The 22,162-nt window shown below is 41.6% G+C and overlaps 1 protein-coding gene and 1 long non-coding RNA gene across 8 annotated transcripts; both read right to left on the bottom strand.

Annotated features, from left to right (window-relative positions):
* Nucleotides 1-1,304: 1,304 nt before the first annotated feature.
* Nucleotides 1,305-20,839, bottom strand: wupA (troponin wings up A). 7 transcript variants are annotated; one of them, XM_037421516.2, is made up of 10 exons: nucleotides 20,701-20,839; nucleotides 16,625-16,670; nucleotides 13,696-13,752; nucleotides 11,633-11,767; nucleotides 10,917-11,040; nucleotides 10,179-10,279; nucleotides 6,699-6,742; nucleotides 6,502-6,531; nucleotides 5,937-6,045; nucleotides 1,305-1,660 (listed from the first exon to the last, which is right to left on the bottom strand). In XM_037421516.2, exons 2-10 carry the CDS (start codon nucleotides 16,631-16,633, stop codon nucleotides 1,610-1,612), a joined length of 660 nt encoding a protein of 219 aa, XP_037277413.1. In that variant the 5' UTR covers nucleotides 16,634-16,670; nucleotides 20,701-20,839; the 3' UTR covers nucleotides 1,305-1,609. The 7 variants fall into 7 exon arrangements, with proteins under 7 accessions (XP_037277413.1, XP_037277414.1, XP_075732555.1 ...); XM_037421517.2 differs by lacking the exon at nucleotides 10,179-10,279 and adding an exon at nucleotides 8,307-8,407; XM_075876440.1 differs by lacking the exon at nucleotides 20,701-20,839 and adding an exon at nucleotides 18,151-18,297.
* Nucleotides 15,102-15,912, bottom strand: LOC142775108 (uncharacterized). The gene is made up of 2 exons (XR_012886662.1): nucleotides 15,780-15,912; nucleotides 15,102-15,434 (listed from the first exon to the last, which is right to left on the bottom strand). It is a non-coding gene; the product is annotated as an uncharacterized LOC142775108 (long non-coding RNA).
* Nucleotides 20,840-22,162: the final 1,323 nt, after the last annotated feature.

Raw genomic sequence — 22,162 nt, 5'->3', positions numbered from 1 at the left:
CTTTAAATCATAGTTATACCTGGATAAGTGCTAGATATAGAGTGTACCCTACGATCTTCTTTTTATCAGAAACCTCTTATAACAATCAAAACATGTAACAATCAATGTAGTATTAATAGGTGTAGTTTAACATCCCGAAACTACCATACGATTATCAGAGACTCCGTAGTGGAGGGCTCCAGAAATTCTGACCACTAGGGTTTCTTTATCGTGCACCCAAACCTGAGCACACGAGCCTACAGCATTTTCGCCTCCATAGATAATGCAGCTGCCACAGCCGGGATTCGATCCCATGACCTGCGGTTCAGCAGCCGAGAACGTTAGCAACTACACCACCGCGGCGGGGCAACACTATCACATTAAAGCTAAGGAAAAGCAAAGAAGGCTTTCCAGCTTCGCACGGCTTTCATCATTGGCACCATCAGTCCGAAGCTACCCATAAGCTTTGCTGTCTATTCAACATTGCACCGTCAATGCAAGCTAGGCATTTTTTTTTATTTATGCTCTTGCTGGAATAAAGAAAAAAAAGCATGCTTACCTCGGAGGTACATTGCTAATAATTATGTGGCTGCTATGCTTGGGTCCAAGTAACTGTCTTTTTTTTTCGAAATGAACGGGCACATGAGGAGATTTCTAAATTTATAATTCACCGAGACCATCTATTTATATTGGAGTTCCATAGTGGAGAGAGAATTCATTAAGAAATATAGAAAGCAAGGCCTATTCTTGTTTCTACTACTTTTATTTTGTGTCATGTCTTATTTTTCACCTACGTCACATTCCTCCCGTGTCTACAACGCAAATACTATTTGTTTTTCTAAAAATAAAAAGAAATGACCCTTGAAAACATTTGCTTGAGTTTGCCAATTTATAATTAAAGCATAAAAGTAGCGTCAGCCCGAACAACACGACAAATGGGATCAGAGTAGTACTAATTGTACGTCGTGCTAATATTATGAGGTAATTGCCTAAAGAGAGGACTTAGACCACGAAGTGACCAATCAAAATCCCAGCATATTTTGTTTTCCTTAAATGAGTATACAGAAGTTCACTACTCTGCGTATGAATTCAAGTAACCCAGTAAACACCCCCAAAGTTGTGTCAGCCTCGCTTGATACACAGAAAAGGTTACACTCAGCGCAAGCCAAGACATGTACAAGAGATGAAAAAAAATAATTGTCGTGATACCCTGAAAGAGGGTGCCAATGGTAACGCAAAACGATGACAAACTCTCCGGAATAAACAGATGTTCCAAAAACTGTGCAAATAGGTGAAAAGAAATCACGGCTGATACGTCAGGCAAATAACCATCTGCAACCGATGTTTATTCATTCGGAAGTGACTGCAACCACAGTTTTGTGTCGCTTACAAAATAATTAAAGACCGATAACAAATGAAATGTTCTCTGGCGAAAACAAAAAAAGAGAGAAAAAAAAGAAAACAGCGTCTCCGTCCAGGGAAGTAGTAGCGACAGTTTGTATGCTTGGACTTGGGGCTTTGGTATTTCGCTTGTTTTGTTGTTGTTCATTTCTTTTTTTTTTATCCTTTGCCGCACCAGGTGCTTCGATGTGGTCGACTTCCCTGTCGTGATCGTTGGTGGTGTTGTTGCTTATTCCTCGTTCTCCTTCTTTGAACCGAGGGCCCATTCTGGCTTCTTGTCCTAAGAAAAACATAGCGAATGAATTAACGTTTTCATTTTATTAAAGTAATCACCCAATCAAGCCCAGGAAATACAAGCGTGCAAAATCAATTTAGCCTCGCCATAAGTTAGATCGCTTAAAAACTTTACGTTAAAAAAGGGAAGGAAGACAACCACCTGATGGTTGTCTTCTTTCTATTTTTTAACCCTTCCGCCACCTCGCAGGTTTTCGCAGAACTCATTTAAAAAACTGTACGTGTTATACCAAGAGCTGTATGAAACGCCGTTTATACAGGTGAGCCGCTCGATCCATGCGCCCGTCACTGCATAGGCACACGGTTTTATTGCACAGTGAACGCAAATGCACTCGCGTTTCTTGGTTGCAGTAAGCCTCATTGCATCCGTCGCATTGAGACAAATGAGTTCTCATGTTTTGTTTTCGGCATCACTCTTTAGCGAATTTCAAAAGCAGTTAGGATATAAGAGTATCGCTTTGCAACACAGCAGCCTGTTATTGTTATCCAGTTCAACAACGCAGTTGGCAAATGTTCACCCAACAAAAAAAGCAGTGTTATGACGTGAGCGGCATTGGGTGCGTGTGAGAAAACAAAGCATCTGTGAACTGACTGAACAGTCACTTACGAAAAGCACAAGCCACAACTGCGTAACATACCTCTGTAGAGCAGCAGTGATACAAAAGTGCGCTGATTTTGATATCAGTTTGCATCGTAGTTAAGCGTTTGCACTTCAGTTGGTGCCTGCCGCTGCCGTATCAGTATCGATAAGCGCACGTGCTCAGGCATGTTGTCATTCACAATCACACGCCGCATTTGCTTTAGTTGAGACGTTACAACAAACTCACAAAAACGTAATGCGAACAATCTTATAAATCGATAAAAGCTTGAGCTTGAATCAGGAATAAAGTTGCTGTTATTGGCCTGGTGAACTTGAATCCTCGTAACTGCCTACTTCGTCGATAAGATAAAACACTAGGTTATCATTTCAGTTGAGATAGCCTCAGACTTGTGCTGAAATTCACACGAGAACTGCATTCAGCCATGACGCAAAACAAATCACGCATTAGGTCGTGCTAATAAAAAGGACGTTGTGAAATTTTCTTTATTGCGCAGTATGGTATAATGCCTAGTTTAGAGCTATACAAATTTTAATTTACGTTGCTAAATCAATTAGGCGTCATGCGAGGGCACTTCTAACTGGAACGAGCTACACAGCGTATATTCTGTTGCCGCTATCAAATCAAGTCTTTTTAAAGCAGATAATCATCTCACCTATGTTGACGTTTTCACACTGCGGGTTCAAGGAAATGTTCCCATTCCGGTGTAGGGGATAGATACAGGGTGATTGTTTTTTTTTTTAATGTGATGCGTGTTGGGTAATTTCTCAGTTGATGCATTAATGTGGCAGGGAGATTATCACTCAACAAAAGTGTTGTTATTTCTTGGAATAGGTTTGCTATGGTTTACAAAATAGATGAAACTCGAGAACAAAATGTGGAGACAAGTAAGCCACAAAAAAATGCAGGAAAAAAGTGGCCTTTGATCACTGACTTGAAACTAAGTACAGCGCTGCGGTTTCAAAATCTCAAACGTGTTTCTCAAAATTCTTCGACAGATCACAAAAGTTGCAACGGGACTTTATCAAAAACACATGGTAGCCGTATGATTAGTGCTGCGTCAGTGTATGCAGGAAAAAGTTGTTAGCAAGCAGAAGCGGTCAATCACAGCAACGTCACAAAATGTGTCAACTGTGAAGACTGAGAAACTTGAGCCCGTCGCTGTGGCATCAAGCGTGAAGAGATTTTTTTGTCTTTTCGCGAAAAACAGTGAAAGAAAAAAAAGGAACAGCATCGGTTAGAACTTCGAAATTTCAGCATGTTATTTCTTTTTTATCAACCGATGGCAGCAAGGGCACAGTATGTGCCGAAAACACAAAAAATGGCAGTACAAAACTCTAGCTTTAAAGCTCTGGAATAGGAATCACTGTCCCTTTCAAAAAACGTTGCATAGTTCTCAAAATGCAACAACTTCCTCAGAAATCCTTCAAGTCCTTCAAGAAGGGCAAAAAAATTCTTGGCAATTGTCGAAAGGGAGAAATAGTGCCAAGAAGAGATTTGGGGCGTAAGTTTAAGAAAAAGTAAGGTTTGAACATTTTATTTGGGGAGCTTAAATTAAACTTCTGTCCTTAACTCAACATGGGTTGGCCACTTCTATTGGTATGAGAAATCATTGTCAATTTCAAGAAGCGTGGAAGCACTGTCAATCGTATCATATTTCTTTGTGATTATTGATAGGTACAGCTCAAAGGCAAGCTCATAAAATTTGTGCATAAAAGCAAGCCATCACTATCGTTCTTAGGCCATTCGAAACAGTTATTTAGTAGGAAGGCCCATAGTCTTTGTAGTGGGCATCAATTAGTCAGGCTGATAACGACAAATATTGTTCCCCCCCCCCCCTGTTAAAACTCTTCTCAAAGTTCAATCGTTACACGCCAGGATGTGAAATGAGTTTTTTTTTTAGTAATTTACATTGCTTAAGGTAGAACGAAAGTGCCTGCAGGTGACCGAGATAACTGCATTTAGCAAATGATTACTTTGAATGAGTCATCCAACCCATGCCGAGCCTCGTGGTGTGTTAGAGTACAATTTTGGGCAAAGTGAGGCTTTTATTTAGGATCTAGAGAGTTAACAATGTGGGACAGTGTTCAAATTTCAGAACCTCTACTTCGCGGCCCACTCTGGCACGTCCTTCTTGACCTGGAGACAAAAAGACAACAGCTTAATCTGTAGTGGCGACATTGAACACAAGCTCGGTAAAGCATACATGTTATGTACAATAAAAGTCAAAACACACACAAATAATTAATTTCAATGTACACTGCCCTCTTCGAAGCGTCTATTTCACCGTTTAACGATCATAAACAGATGTGCACCTACTTGCGAATGCTATGCCTACACATTCCGAAAATATTTCTAAGAATCTGCCATATACAGCTTATCGGAGTGTTTGCAAATTCTACGCATAAATTTCTCTGAACATGAACACTTGTGACCAGAACTATAAATAGCAAAAGGCTGAGTTCGAATTTGTGCTACAGCTGAAAAGTAATGAGCAACCTACGCAAAAGCAGAGTTTTGTTTTCCGTACACTTTTTCTTTCTTTCTTGTTCAGAACAAACATGTGCACTAGCTGTAAAGGTGTACTTGAAATGTTTACTTTAATTTTAACCAAACTATGGCACGTATATCACTGTCCGAAGTTACAAACAGATCCAGAGCATAGAAAAGGGGAGAGAGAAACAAAAGAAGTTAAACGTAGAAATAATGGCTATTGTAATACAAACAATTTGCTTCCTTACACTAGAGGGCAGTGAAAATGATCACAAAGCTATGAAAAAAAGATAAATCGGATGAACAGAACGTATGCTGACAATCGCTGCACAGGGGGGCACCCAACTTTTGATTTTATATATTAAATTATGAATAGTGATATACAACGCAATCTCGAATGGTGGCTACGGGAGCTCGAAATTTCCCAAGCTCTCCCCTACAGCATATATCATAATCGTACGGTAACTTTGGCACGTTAAACCACAGTAATTAATATTATTATTATTATTGGATGGTGGCTACAAAAACAGTTCATGCAGACGGCGTATTTCAACAACATATAAGTAGTAATACTTTGCTAAAATGGGTTACTCAAACCGACATAAATCAGCCAATACGCCAAACTGTTAGGTAACTAAGTGTTCGTTCGCACTCACTCACTCAAGAACTTTGAGGTGTCAAACCACTCTTACGTGCGTACATAACGCGTACATAACGCTTCGCGTGCGTACAGCCGTCAGCACCTTTAACGCGAACGCTCCTCCACGTGTCCTGCAGCAGTTTGACGCTGACACCAAGTACGTTGTTTGGGTTCGGTTGCCAAGATGCTAACCTTACATGCTGACATACTATCCAAGCCAACCGAGGTATCATCCTGGCAAAAGCACCCAGCACTTCGCGGCTCGCGTCAATCAAACTAGCCCTGGCCACACATCAAAGTGATCGCATTTAAGGTGCTGGCGGCTTACAGACCGTCAGCTGTTTCTGTGAACAGCCCCTTCCGTTCATATATTTATATTCGCAATGGGGAAGTTCCTAAAATTTAATTTGACAAAGTTTCTTTTGTGAGAGCACAGGTTAGTGTCAGCCAGTACACATTTTTGCACCTTTTTAGTGCACGTACTGACAACTCATTTGGCGCATTAAGCGCCTTTGAAGCTTCGTGCTTACCGCCTGCTTCTCCTCGTCGAGCTTGAAGGCGTCCTTCTTGACTGCCTTGAGGTTCGACCTGAAGTCAACCTCCGAGGTACTCTTGGCGACCATTTTGAGCTTGTCGAACCTGGTTAAAAACGCAAAGGTTATGACATGTTGGCACTTTTTTTTTCTCGGTACACAATTATTTCCAGATCAAAACGAAGGTCAGTCATCCTTTCTAGGAGTTACTTCTCATGCTTTTCGCTCTTACCATGCACCTCTTTCCTCGCTAGATAATTTTTTATTCACAATTATGAGCACGATTGTCAAAACAGTGATCAGTCATTATAATGTCCCTTGTCCTGCTATAGGGAGCAACTATGCAGATAAAACAAAATATAAACTGTGTCCTAAAAACACATTATTAAGTCGTTTACACTGGACGCCTTTGTAGGTTTTCACGATACACTTTAATATATCTGAATGCATCGCCACAGAACATGACGTGTTGCTTTTCACACAATACTATCGAAGTGTAATTGCAAAACGGTGCTTTGTCATAAGTGATTCACGCATGAACTAAAGGCTCACATCAACTTACTTGGAAACTTTCTTGAGGGCTGGCTTGACGCTGAAACGAGACAAAGTACGAGGTGTTACAAACATGACCCCAGAATAATTACAGCGGTAAAACTATAAAAATAATATATATATATATATATATGTATATATATATATATATATATATATATATATATATATATATATATTATTTCTCACAGAAACAACGATACTTACAACTTCCCGCGAAGATCGTTCACCTGGATGGTCAGCTCGTTGATCTGAAATGATCCCGCAAGAGGATTAGAGATTATTAAACGTCTATCTGCTCAAAAAATCTGGTCTCACTTGGGATTTCTGTAATAAATTTATGATTCAGCGCTCGCTGTCTTTGTAAGCTATGCATGATCCGTCCATTTATGATAAGTTGAAGAAACAATAGGAACGTTAGGAAAGTGTAATCTTCGTAATAAATTCCTCCATTGGTATTATTAAGCTTTGCGATTCAGCGTGTGAAATGTGCGCTGTGATCTGCTCTCTTACTCAAGCATTTTTTTTACCATTTTATACAATGAACTGGTCTACCCCAACAATCACCTTTACACTTGCTTAAATTTCGCAGCAGCTGTTTATGTTTCGGGCTACTAAATCAGACCTTTTCTTTTTTTGGTTAGTTATCTCACTCAAAATTTGTAAAATATTTCACGTCAGCAAAAAGCGCCTCATTAGGGGTTACGAGAAGCGGCCTACAAAAATACTTAATCATCAAGTGCTTTAAAAGGCCTTGTTACGTTTCCCATCACGATAAACAGCAATATAACAGTAGTAACAGCAATGCACTCATGAACATTGGTGCCAAGAATCAGTCATGCACTCGCTGATACTCGTTTACTGATTTATTCAAAGTATTACCTGACCTTTGTTTCTCAAGTTCCTGAGATTGCTCTTAGAATGGTTCTGTAGAAATAAATACACTTTAGATCAAGTTGGCGATTATCTAGTCCTCTCGAAACTGTATAACTGTGCACTGGCTCTAGCTGATATGAAACAGCCGTAGCCTTATTCTTATATGGCAGTTATGTGACAGTGATAACGTAAAGAACGATACCATAGTGTATATGCTACGGCTTCAGAGATTAGTCGGTGACAAGGCCGCGTCACAATATATTGGAGGGACACAGATACAGAAGTTTGTCGGTGTAGTTGGGGATATTGTGGTTGGAACAATTACTAATTGAAAAGATGCATGCCAAAAAGTGAGAGATAAAAGGTATAGAGAGCTTCACAGCCGCAACATTTCTTGCTGATAACTTCTCAAAAGAGCGATAAGAACACTGCTTGTTGCGATAAAACTGAGTATTTTCCGGGAATTGTTGACAATATTTTTTTTGCATATAACATTCTCTTATTTCCCTCAAACATGTTGACACTGTTTAAAAATTATTGAGATAGCTCCCTCAAAGATATGAATAAAATAATGGCACAGTTTCCATGCACTCGCGAAGCTAGACTGTCAGCATGTCACCGACCATTGTCTATTATGGGTCGGCATATATTGTTGTAATAACACTGTGATTTCATGTCGTATTGTATATATCGACTCAGTGAAGTTTGCTTCATTCTCAGCTGCTTTAAAACTTGTCTCAAAAAAGCATGCCCGCAAGAGATGGAAGACATTCAGCTTACAGTCTAGCTTCAACGATGGAAACGAAAGAGAAAAGGAAGATCAGTGTATGGCTGTGTAAAGGGGAATCTGCGTTCGTAATGGGACATTGGGGACATTCTTTTTTTTTTCTATGCTCTTGGGTGGCGACGAGGGGGCACAGGCGATGTCATGTCACTGACCTCGTAGTCTTTCTGCCTGACCAAGTACTCAGTGTCGTACTTTTCGCTTTCCAGCTTGCACAATCGCTCGTAGTATTCTTTGCAGATGGCCTGTAGTGTCGCTGTAGTACGGTCGCAGCAGTGAAAGTAGCCAAAGCAAAAAAAAAGGCACTCGGTTAGCTTGTCGAGCAAGAGCCATATTAACTTTGCCGCGCTTCCGGTCAGCAACATTCCGTTTTTCTGCCAATAATACACGAAGCACCCAGTGATAGCAACCATGTTTAAAGCTTTATTTCAAAGGCTATGTTGTCTCAGATATTGTATCAACATCATGAATATAAACAGCTGACAGGAAACGAAGCAAAGCGGCGGATTAGACTACAAGCAGCTTTGGCGAATTCAGCAACATGTTATCAAATGTCACCATAATGCTCAGATCAGAAACGTTCGCACCTGCGTTTGCCCGTTAACAGCACCAAAATTTTCTTTTTATCTCCAAGCTCATTTAAACTTTTCCGTGTGCCTTTAATACCTTGTGTCTCTAAGATCAGTGTTTTTTCTACCGTAGTGAATTTTTGTAGTTACACAGAAATATAGGAAAGCAACTTGACAAAAGTGTAGACTTTTGATTCTATATGGCAGACGTTTCGTTACTGAGCACTAAAGTGACTGCAAAGCCGCATGTCATAGTAAGAGTCAACAAACTTCATTGTTAACAGGCAAACATTAGCGTTGTTGCCATCGTTGATCAGTTGCGTATCTTAAGCTGACGATGACCTGAAACGAAAGCGTAGTTATCGAATATTTCGTTCTGCGCCACTGCAAAAAAAAACGTTATTAGCCACACAACTCACTCAAGCCGGACATCTGCCAGATGTTAACGCTTCAAATTCTGCATCGTTATCGCAAGCCAAATATTTGCAACCTCGCAGCCGAAGGCATCAGTTACAGCACGAGCACACTCCAGCGCTTCTTACAGCATGCAAGAGAGAAAAAAAAATTGAAGCTTCACACAGTTACGCATCGTTTACGTGAAAAATCGTTGCATTCAAATCATTTCAAGCGTCAAAAGGTACCACGCTTTTTTGTAAGGCACACAGGTATGTCACACTTTTCGAAGAAAAAATTACTCATAGGCTTGCAAGTGCCTTTGTTCATCCAAGAGATTTTCGGCAATAAAGCTCAGGCTGTCAAGTTTCTTTCAAGCTTCACACAGTTAAACGCTCAGCGTTATAAATCATTCTCGCCAGGCGAAATGCTTTGAATGATGTTTCGCTTAGTGTCCAAAGGCCCGACAGTACGACATTGTTTCAATTATTCTTTCCCGGACCGTTTACACATTTCATTGTTTCCACCTGTACGTAAGTTGTCATTATCATCAAGCACTGCTGCGCTTACGTGAACGTGTGCTATTCGGCTAACCGTATTAAGAAATGTAGAGGTGTTCCGATACCGAACTGGAATCCACAATCTAAATTATAGCGCGGCACGGTTATTAACTACGCCTTATATCCCGAAAGTATGCTCTATAGGCATGTACTGTACCTCACTGAGCAAGCGTGTTCAAAGAGGCCGTGTTTCGAAATAAACTTTATCCAGTGACTGAGTACGTAACTGGAAGCATGCGAGTGCAGTCCACATAAGATGGCATATGCGCCATGTTGAAGGGTAATCCAGTATTGTATTTTCGAAGCAGCCAGTTTCTTTGTACTTCTGCTCACGATACCTTCGTGCCCTTTGCGTAAAGCGCAATCTAACGGGAAGCGGTAAATTTAAGAGGGGCAAGGGAAGGCCGTGTTGTCCGACGGGGCCGCGCAGCGTTGGTTGTGTTGTTGTGTGGGCGTCACGGCGACGCCGACGACGCATCGAGCCGACTTGAATGGATGCGCGTACCACGAAGTCCTTCTGCCTGACTTCATACTCCAGGTCGTACTTGGCGTCCTCTAGCGCCGCTATCCGGGCGTGGTACTGCTTGAGGATTCCCTGAAGGGTTGCTGAGATGCGTGAGAGCAAGAGACACAGGGTTATCAGCAATTCCAAGCCTCCTCGAGAATGTGTTGGTGTCAATGCTGCGCTGTGCCAATTAATTTGAGTGTTCAGAGTGTACGCTTTCAGTTCTTGCAAATGTGCGCACCAGCATCAATGTCTTCGGTGTAATACGGTTCTGCGAGCAGAAAGCATGTGGACCAAACACTCAAAAAAAAGAAGCCTCTATGGCTTGACGCATTTAATATGTTGGGATTGTAAACCCTTTTCGTGTTTCCATTAATTCTATTGTTGCTAAATCCGGCCAAACCATTTCACATTTTCTTTTCTAAACTAAATCAGTAATAAAGTCCTGTATTTATAGTCAGCATGTTGATTCAGTAACATAGACCATTTATGACAATAATCGGCACAACACGTAAGGTTTATATCATCTAAAGACTGGCTCGCAATGACACGCAAACGTGCGTCTTGTACTTTTAACCTCTGGAAAACAACGTGGGCAAGAATATCAAGTCCTATTCGCTGCAGGTTTCCGGGTGTAATCAACACCAGCACAACAACTCGTGTGTTCACCGTAAAGGAGCACTAGTATGCTTTTGTCTAATGGGGTGCATTAAGAGAAGGTATCAAGTAACTACAGACCTTCGTTGGCGCCGTCCAGGGGCTTGGGCTGGCCAACACGCTCCGCGATTATCTTCCTGCGCTGTTCGGCTTTGCGCTCCTGCTCCTTCTTCAGCTCCTCGGCGGCTTTTTTCCTTAGAAGATTCTGCGCACGTAAAGATGGAAGAAAGCATTCGTTGGATCGTTCACGCCACCTTTAGAGGCTGTGTCTCAGACACATTATGTGTGGGGCCTCACTCAATGAACGCTGTAACCATTCCACTTTTAATAACTGGAAAACTGTAGTGAAGCCCCCGGGAAATTTCAAATACTTGTATTTAGATGTATTCTCGTTTGTCTGGTGTACATATTCGTGTGTGTTGCGCGAATGTTTGATGTTACTCACAGTCAGACGAACTCACTTGGACGAGTCTGTGTGTGTTTTCGTGTGTCACGTCGCTGGTCTGCTACATCGTTCATTCCAAAACTTGCCGTACTCACACAGGAATTCCACTCGCATTTAGGCAGAATGAGCAGCACAATCCTTTAAATACAACGACCATGCACAGTCTAACCATTTATGCTCAATCAGGAGTCCAACCACCGCGAACAAAGGAATATGAAATAAACCACTTCTCTTGCCTCCACCCCTCCCCCGAAAACCTCCTCCCATTATGAAGGTTCATTTACTTCACTGCATACTATGGAGACCGATATACCCAGAGGCTCTTTATCAGGAGAAGTTTTTTTTTACTTACCCTCAGCTTCTTCTTGCGTTCCGGTGTCATGAATCCGCGCTTTCCGCCAGCCTTCTTTGCCTTCGCCGCCTCCTCAAGACGTTTGCGCACCTCGGCCTTTTTCCTCTCCTTCTCCTCCATCTTCCTCTTCTCCTCCTGTGACCCCATCGTAGTGTGCATAAACAAACGTGTTAATACCACAAGTTGTAACACGTCTATTAAAATGAACATGCAAATTTCAATAAATATTCCTCTTCTATTTGATAAGCTGTCGACACATTTTACCATTTACCTCACCTGTCAGCCCTCCTTTCCTATATGAAACTCGTTTCTTCACTCTAAAGTTCGGCTAGGCCACGTAGCCAAACTACAACATACAAATGCGAAAGTACATTTACGTTCATTCTGTACATGACACAACAGCACACTATACTTCTAAAGAGATACCAGGGGTAAACTTGCAGGCGCTAATCAAGAGGGTTACTCAGTGCTTCTACTGCCCCACTGGTTCACTATAGCAGTACTTCATGATGTTATTCGACGAAGCATAAGCTGTAGTTCATGGAAAAAAATATATGTTATGCTTGTTGTTAGCACTTTCAGAGCATTGCACACAGCGTTGCGTGCACTAATCATCAATTGATCTTATATATTTTGTTCTTCGTTCTTTTTTTATAAAATACGATATGTAGTGACAGTAATAAGTACAGCGAGAAATTTTGCAGAGGCTTCCTCAATATCTGCTAGCAAAAGCAATAAATTATATCAGCATGATTAGCAATACTTTCATAAGACCCAACAAAGAAGGATCGATCCGCCGGTCATTGTCTAAAAACAAGCACGGCGTCACAAATACTTTATGCGCTTGCCAACCAACAGTAATTTGAGCCACACCAGCTTGCGAAAGCACCCGCAAGTGCTAACGCGTCAACCGTCCGCGCATAAAGTATTAAGCAACAAAAGCAGCAAATGAAAAGAGCATTGAAAATGCAAAGAGAATCTTCTGGTTAGACATACTTCAGAAAAAAAACATGATGTAGGACGTTACCTTGGTTTGCAGCAAACGGATAAGGAAAGCGAAGATTGCACATGCGTCTTCAAAAAAAAAAAAAGCAAGCTGTATTGCAGCATGCGAACTTCACCTTGGCCGACGAATTGGTTAGCAAAGAGCAGCAGCAAATGCACAGCCTAGTCTTGAAGCACCGTATTGATTTCCTCGTCACCCCTGTTCTCAGTGAATTCGTCAGACCACACCATGTATCACAACACGCTAACACGTCTACAAAATGGATCTACGTTAAATAGTACGGGGCTCTGAGAGCAAATTCAGAAATCGGCAGATGCTTGATTTTATTTCAGTTGATTAATATTTTGGCTAAAGTAACGCGTTATGAGGCACCGTACCTATGCGCAATCTGCTCAATGATGCTACGTTTCATGATGCCCTAATTTGTAGAATTAGTTTCATTTCTCGTCAAAGTTACCGCAGTCAATCTCGGCAAATGATAGTGCGGCTATGTTACATGTTTTAGGCAGTAATGTTAACAAAACACCTGATATGTTTTTTTTCTCGAGCTTTAATAATAAACATTCAAGAAATCTCAGCTCTCAGAAAGTCGCCCCTTAGGTATTCACGCTTTTTGCACATAACAGAGCCCGAGTTCTATTGATTGAGTTGCATAACGGTTTAACTCTAACATCCTGCTAAGGCAACAACTTTATCTTCAGGACTAAAATTTCTTTGTTGTATTGACGGTGTGTTAAGTTGCTGCCGACAGATGCCTTTCTTGGAGCAACGAGATTGGATTTGCTCTTGTGGTAGCTGTATATACCACGCTTGAGAAATTTTTGTTGCTAAAATGAAACATACTGAACGTACAAGAGAAAAAAAATTAGGCTTCATTCCCACTGTCTTTAACCGTTAATTAAAGTAAACTTCAGTTGCTCGAATGATACGACCGCTTAAGGAATCTTTGGCAGCAGTGATCCAGCGTTTTGATTCCGCGAACTGTCGCTAACATTTCATGGAACAGTGTGTTTGCATTTCTGCTCCCGCAAAATAAGTTCATCCAGTGGCAACGTACTTCCTTGAGTCGCCTGTGGGCGTCCTCGGCGTCCTTCCTCCTGCGATCGGCGTCGGTCTAACACATGAAACACAAATATATTAGTCACAGACAAACACTGCGGCATGTGTCGGAGCTGAAACTACGACTACTGCTACGCTCCGCACAGCCACGTGTGATCGCCGGCTGGCAAACACAACGCCAGGGCCGGGGTAGGTTATTCACATAGCAACAAAGGAGCACTACTTGGAATTCCTGGCATTTCTATATACTATGCCGGTATTACACGTATGCCAAGAAAGAAACAGAGGAACTTTTGCTGGGAAGGCTTAAAGAAGGCGAAGAGGGAATCGTAATGAGAGGTGAAACGGGATGCATCATTGAAAATAAAAACTAGAGGAAAGAATACACTGTAAATGGTCGCCATGCCTGATTACATTAAGAAGATGACTCGTATATGGTCTACTTATCATCTCTCTCCTTCAGTAGGGGGAGGAGGGGGCATAGCGTAAGGCGTTTGCCCTTAATTTGCGGAGAGAATTTGTTCGAAACAAATTCAAGTCACTAAAAAAATTCTCGCATCAAGGAGCATCCTCATTTGTACTTAAGTTTCTCCTTTTTCCCAGTTTGGCCTACACGCTTCTTACTGCGCGTTACAGACGCTCTGCTACCAGACCTGATGAAGGTCTCACGTTCCACTGCAATCAAATGCCAATATATTAAACGGTAGACATTTATTCTTGTTCTGAATGCTAGTATATTACTCTGCGCATGCACGTTAACAGCATTAAAACACTCCTCTTCAGACATTTTGCTCAAAAAGCCATTGATTCTAGTTAAAGAAACAAGAATACAAGTTTATTATATGATATGATACATCAATTTTACGTAGTAACAGTGGGCGAATATAAGCGCCGAAAAAAGAATAAACATTATATTGGGGTGACTAGCATGTACGATGGCTTTTGACAGAATACTTAGGAGGCAGTGCGTGTCTGTATCACATAAACTATGACGGCTCTTCTTATACGTATTCGTATAAATGTCTTCGTATTTCGCTTCGCTGATTTCGCTAGGGAAGTTTTTTTTCTCGTGTGCATATTTATGCAGAAAGAAAAGCTTAAATTTCTTATGTATTTGTCGTTCAGCCACACACAGCCTTTAAATTTTCCACGAGCATGCTTTTCAAGCTTTGAAGAACATTGCTAAATCTTCAAGCTTGTCAGTGTTATTTTATGGCCTGCAAAATATGCTTCAACCAGAAAAAAATGCTATATAAACCAGCTCATAAACTAACGTCGTCGCCTACAGCGCTTTTACTTCGTCCGCTCTCTGTCAGAACATCTGCGTGATATTCATATTAACGGGCCTACCGTATTAGTCTAGTTACATTTTCCAGTATTATGCACAATTTATGACGCTGAAAGGTTAATTTAAAGGAGACACTTTGGGAATTACCCGTGTTCTTCTGATTTCCATTTGCGACTGCCGGCAACCTAAATTTTTTAAGTGGCTTGTGCCAAGGTTTCTGAATGTTTTATAACCTTGAGTGTACGCACGGAAAAGTGTGCAAGGTGCTATAATACAAGACACACTATAACCACTACTCTACACACACGGCTACTTCACAAAGGAGTGAGGAGGAATCTAGCACACCTATTGAAATGAACTCACGTGACTGGTGACGTCAGCGTTCACGGTGACCATTCGTTATGCATGCACTTACCTTTATTCTGTGGTGTCTCAAATACTATTTTAACCTGTAAAAGAAAAAAAAAAACTCTTTGTGAGCAGTCAATTCACTTCTTAACCAATACCCATAATACTTTCTTATTCGTTCATCTGATGCAAAGAAATTTATTTGTTCTTCAAAAAATTTAAGACATCTTTGAAAAATCCTTCTTTGTTGATATTTCTAACACTACCATATTTCTGCATAGACCCCTGGTACGGTCAATCATTTCTACTCTCACACCATTTTCTGTGGTGGGTCATTCCATTGTTCTGATGATATTTTTTTACAAATTGTTTATACTAAAGTGGCCTAAATTATACACACCAGGCACAACTACTAATAAAACAGTTAAAAGAATTATTATTCTCACCTTATAGTGTGAATTCCAGAGCTTTCTTCGTGGCGAGCACCAGAGAGGTTTGTTCTACAGGAGATCTGCTAACATCTGATCTTACGTCACTTCTCTTACCCTCACGTCTGATTGTTGGAAGTGCTTTACCGTCAAAGGATCTTTCTAAGTACTTAGCTCTATACTCCTGTTAGTACGACCGCACTTCTTGATAATTATGAAGATTATCTTTATGCCTTCAATTGAAAAAGTCGTTTCGTTTACTATTGGGGTACAGAGAATGACGTAAAATGAAATGCAAGCACAAAGGAAGAAAGAAGATAATCAAATTAGCCTATATTATGCACTTTATCGGGAACTTGCGGAAAACATTAAGGGCTTGCTAAGAGCCTGGTTCGTTACTGTGTCACCTTAACGGGCTATCAAACACAGACAACATGCCCGAGAACATAAAACGTTGGGAACTCATGACTAACAAGCTTCGTGTTCAGTCGCCATAAAACTGCAGCATTGCATGCGTTGTTGTGGGGAGCAATATTAAATTAGCAAACTTGATTTGCGAATTTTGGGGCACTCTTCATTTTCTTTTTGATGCAACCTTAACGTAATTTTCCTTGGCAGAACAGATTCCTTTACTGAAGGCTCTTGGTATTCCTTCTGCCGAAATGTCATGTGTCAAGGAAAAGATTCTGAAACCTGCAGGGATGGGAACGGCACTGAGTTATATTTATGGCTTTGGCTAGGGGACAATTGGCTAGGCTTTACATTGAGTAGTTAGCATGTTGATTCCGTCTCTGTTAACTATAGGTCTGTTGAATAAAACATCCACGGAGCTTGCACACTTCTTCAACGTGCACTCACCTTACGTCTCCCATGTTGCTAGCCTTGTTTGTTTACTGTACTTGAGGAATTCTGCGAAAGAAAAGTTCGCAACGTATTACACTGTACTCAACTGTTCTAAGTAAAAAATAATTGCAAAGAACTTAGAAAGAAAGTGTATTGAAACCATATTTGCACGAACGAGTGGCACGGGCATCCCTCAATTTTCGTAATGGTTCTGTTAATTCACAAGGCGGCTGTTTGCTTTTTTGTCACAGTTTTGCTGTTGTCAAACTGAGCTTTGCATCAATATGCGAAAAATAATTTGCTTAATTGCACTGGCCCTATTTGTACCTGCTGAGTTATGTGAAACATTCTTGTTTTTGCTACGCTCGACCAGTTCTACGTCGGTAACATTTTGAAATCTTTTATTCATTTCACTAATTAACTATTATAAAAGGTAGTTCAATCTTTCGTACCAAAACTTTTCAAACAGATGCACTATGAATATAAAGTCCTCTTCAAGGTCATCTGTCATCTGATTATCTATCTATCATAGACAATATTCAGTTCTCTCCCTTCATTTTTTTCAAGCCACTCTACATTCAGAAAACACTCAATGGTGTGATTTAGCTTCGGAGTAAGACCGAAGCGCTTTTTACCAATATGAACGCTCCGTTGCACTGTATCATAATTAGAGGAAGTTTCATCTGCACTAAAAGTTTACGTAGGCAGTCCTTTTTTTTTCCAAATTTTCTTTGCAATTAAAAATAAAACAACAGAAAGTTTGGTGATTTGTTATGGATTCATCATGGAAGGAAAGAAGGCATGAACACAAGAGAAAAAAGCCTGGTAACGTAAACGTGTCGTCCAGTTTGTTTGTCCTGTATCGGTGTCAGCACCCCTTGACCTCTTTCAAGATGAGTGCGCAATGTTTTCGTGAAAATAATGCGATCTCAGTTTAACAGGCACACTGAAATGTGTGGGCCACTGCATCATGATGCAGTTGAATTCTGAAAGATTGTTATTTCTAAGCGCTCCTTGTCTCTCACCGCCTGCTGTGAAAAAACGAAGTGAAAATTTGAAGGCTGGTTTTCTTTGTTGGACACCACATTATTGACAAGTTAATGAGGCTTGTTTGTCTGTTAGTTCTCTGTATTTAACTTCGACTGCCGGTATGTGTGTACTTGTTATTGGATGATTGGCTGTCTGCGTTATCGTGATTGATAGGCTATGTGTGTCATAGTATTGGCCCATGAATGAAAATGGCAGCTTCGAGCTCTTGTTCCAAAACGCACTATCTGATTACTCGCCCACTCGCCTGTATAGCGGCGGAAGAACCGTTTACCTAATTGCTTCATAGAAGCTCTGATTGTCCTTCCTGACATAGCCGTGGTGCCCTCAATTCTAAAAGGTACACTTTCTTCAGATTAAGAATTCTTTATTCATCACGTTCGGCCTTCTGGCGTGCTCCTTGATTCATATTCAGTCATTGTTACGCGTTTCGAAACGTTTTTTCAGCATACGTTCGGTGCCGCGAGTGAGTTTGCGACCGAAGCCCGAGGTTGCGTACCGTCCCATCTCCTGGCTCCGTGGTCTAAAAATACGACGGCCGCGGCGGGACGGCCGACGAACCGCTCCTAGGAGCGCTCACCACCGTGGCGGCAACTATATATGGTGGCGGACCTCGGGCAAGGCAGGAATGGCTAAGCCTTTGGCTCGGAGTACGGGCACTCCTCGAATGAGCATCGGACGTCGAGTGGGACCGACGCGGTGCTCTCGTACTATTGCGTCACGTCAGTCGCCCGGAATCGTTGCGGAAGTGCGTTAATGTCACATAGCTTTTGATCCTGTCTTTGGGGTCGGCAGCCAACGGGTATATTTTGGCGAGACGACCTCACCCTTCCCCTCACTTGTTTTTTTTTCTTTTTACATTGACTTGGCAAGTGTCCAGAAACTGCTACCGGTGCGTATAGTGGAGAGAACCAAACGTTTTTATTATCAATATTCTGGTTCGCACGTCCGATGTTGTAACCAAGTCCTCAAAAGTTTTTTTTTTTTTGGTTCTTAACTCAATGCGCAACATTCTATAAGTTTCAAGAATATAAACTCTTATAATAAAGCGAAGTATTTCTGGTACGTTATGGGAGTGTTCGCGTGTGTGCACGCACGTTATGCGGATTAACGTGTTTTCTTTAATAGATTTGACAGACGAAACACGTTCGCGACGGAAGTTTGTGCGAATTTTACAAGGTCACTCTTAATCCTAGTAAAGTTTTTTTTTTTTCGACACTATGCTACCACGTGTTTGGACGCTGAACATGATACCTTTAGGATTCAGCATATGGTAAACTGGGTTCGAGGGCACACCACATTTCACTTTCGATTCCTGGCGAATATACTCCATCCATAACTTATACTCTCAATAAACGGTCTCTGTGACAACTCGTACATGTTGCCACTCTCTACACGGACGGCCGCAGCTATTGTGTTGATAAGTGCCAGTTAGAAACATTTATATTGAAAGGTTATCGCTCTTCTGCAGTGTGATGATGTCGGATAAAGCAAAAGTATATTTTTATTTAGCATCACGAGCTTTACATTGACATAGCTAAGTGAGAAAGTTAGCTAGTAACTGTTCACAAACATGGCTTCTTATCTAGTTGTAACGGAAACAAACCAAATCTTGATTAAAAAATTTAGAGCTGCATAGAAGCAGGAACTTTTTTTTTCACAGAATAAACTTCGCTGTTGGTCAACGTTGACAGAACGCATTGAAGTCACATAGAGTCTAGGTACCCTTTTTAGGCTTGCTTCAACATAAAACTACAGATCAGTTATTTTCTTGTACGCCATGTTACCACGATATCCGTCGATCACAGTAAACGGCATATTGCTCGTAGATCCTTGAGATCGGGTAATTACATTGCATCTTCATGGTAAGTTACATTTTTGTTAATCAAAAGGCGCCCACGACACGTTACAACGCTCAGACAGCCCGAGTGCGTCTGCAGTCTGAAGGAATTGACAATATATAACCGTGAATTCTGTGTTCTACTTAAGTAAAAAACTGACCGACTTCTACAAGCAACAATGATCAAAAATATGAATTATACCAAAGTGACTTCGGAAGAATTTGACCCAACAAATGCTCTGACAATACCAGTGTATAGTCATCATCTGTGCATTACAGAGTAAGGTGTCCGCAGTTATCAGCGTAACGGCATGAAACAAGTCAATTGGTCACAATATGCGAAATTACTGTGAACCTGAGGAAACATACCAATTAGAACACCCAGCTTTTGGAAATTATATTTTCATTAAACTTGCAATCACATGTTCGCTGAAAGTAATGACAACCTTACATGGCGAATCTAATCGTTCTGCATTACACAGCGTGCACTAATATTCTCAAGGCCAATGACTCTATCTGACCAATCCCGACACGTTCTTTTTCAGAAGGAAACCATTCTGTAGCATTCCCATGAATAACACTCGTTCATGTGTTCCCTGAGTGGCATTGAGCCTTCGTACAAGGTAAGGCAGTGTAATTCCAATTTTAAAGTAACAACCAATGAATTTTTTTCTCGTGATTGTCAACCAAACAAGAGAGGATCATGCCAAACAAGAGAGGATCATTACATAATTTCTTTTCCGTCCAACCTATCCTGTAGACACTACCACTAGTTTGGTCTGATAGCTTGGTCACGAAACAAAACACGTTTTTTAGCCTCGGTGGTAGACACACATTGACATCCATATACCGCCCACTGACCTTGTATGACTGTCGCTAACACTGTTCAGAAACGATCGAAGTCTAACGCTTAAGTGCGTTTATCTGACTGGCTCTCCATTGACCGCAAACATAGCCATGTAATCTTAATGCAAGACAAAAAATTCCAATAGACACAATGCACTAGCACGCCGCCATCGAGTGAAAAGTCGTAAGGTGTAGGCTCAACGGGCCTTCCCCGTGGAGATCGGTAATGCTCACGTTGGAGTCGGTTACCGGTAACGCCAAAGTAGAACAATAAACCACGTTGCTTGTAACAGGGGCAGTCCACTGGCACAGCTACGCATGCGCGGGCTCCGTAGGCGTAGAAGATGGGCGCAGAAGGTTTACCTGGTGTTACGGGGAGCTTCGGAGGTGCGACGCGACGGATCTCCTCGGATGCGGCGCAACCCTGGGACTAGGCAGACGGAGATCCAAGCCGCTAAGCCCTTGGGAGATCTGCACGGCTCTCGCCGGAAGTCGAGAAACGCAACACCCCGAGAGAGAGGGGCCTGCGCGAGGGCGAGGGGTTGAGGCGAGATCTTCTCCATCCAAGTGCACGGCGCCTTATGTGACGTAGTCGCGCTGGCGGAAGTGACGTTCGACGCAACTTGCTAACCGCCGAGAGAGGTGGGCGTGCCCTCTCTACTTGGCGCATGCCACCCGCCTCGCCCGCCGCCGCGCTTTCTGTTGATCCGGCTCCTTCACTTCTTTTTGTTAGTTTTTTTTTGTGTGGTTTTTGGCACCCCGTCCCACACTGGGTATGAAACTAAGCGGAAAGTTTTTGGTATTTGCGTGCCTTTTCGAGCGTTATGCTAACGGCATCACCCTTTCCATATTTTCGACGCTGCCCCGTGCGTGTATGTGACGTAGGCGCACGTTGGCGATAAACTCAGCATGCCACCCTCGAAGCGAGTTTGTTCGCGGCGTCTATTTTTCTATGTTAATTTCGCTACTCATTCCGTTCTTGCTTGTTTGAGATTTGACAGGGGTTTAGCAATAACGAGGCATTCTTCATCTTGGTGCGTGTACTTTTTTTACATTTCTTTTGTTGTTTTAAAAGAAATTGAGGGGCTCAAAAAGTTCTAACTTGTGTTTATGCAAAATAAAATTATTAATTTACCAACTTCGTCCAGCATATACCGTTAATACTTTGTTTTCCGGGGTACAATTTTACCAACTGTGTGACTTATTTCATATCGTGAGTGTCATCTACCTACACGTCACGTTGTCAAGCACGCTTGCTCATATAAGACAAAGGGGCTTCTGATATCACCCATAAACTGCTAACTTCATTAATTTGGACAAAACGCTTGAGTTTCATTACAATGTGAGGTTCTCATATTTCAACTTCTACAGGAACATGTGTTTCAACAAAGTCTATTGCTCTTTATTTGCGCTTATATATAAACAAAAAGGTATCCTTGTTCGAAGCATTGTTTCACCGCAAACTTTTTGGCACTGAACATAGTTAGCTACCCACGGTTTTGAGTTTCGAATCTTTCTTTTCTTATTGAGAACGAAGCCGTACACTTTTTTTTCTGTGTGCGCCGGCTGACTTCGAAATATCAACTTTTATTTATTAGGCCGGTGACATGTTTCGTAGTGCCCCACGCTTGTGATTTCTTCATTTGCTTTCTCTGGAACTAATAACGCAAATTTTACAAACGTTTTCCTATCGCACCGCTCGCTAAATCCTCTCTCATACGCCCGTTCCTGATAAGTGTTTTCAGCGACGTCAGCTTCACTGAACAGGTAAAGAAACATCTCGTGCGCATCTGTGTGGCCTTCTTCCCGCTCAGTGGGTCAGGAC

This window comes from Rhipicephalus microplus, chromosome 2, assembly GCF_043290135.1.
Source record: "Rhipicephalus microplus isolate Deutch F79 chromosome 2, USDA_Rmic, whole genome shotgun sequence".
Classification (NCBI taxonomy): domain Eukaryota; kingdom Metazoa; phylum Arthropoda; class Arachnida; order Ixodida; family Ixodidae; genus Rhipicephalus; species Rhipicephalus microplus.
The sequence above is the reverse complement of the archived record's forward strand: the minus strand, read 5'-3'. Positions and strand labels throughout refer to the sequence as shown.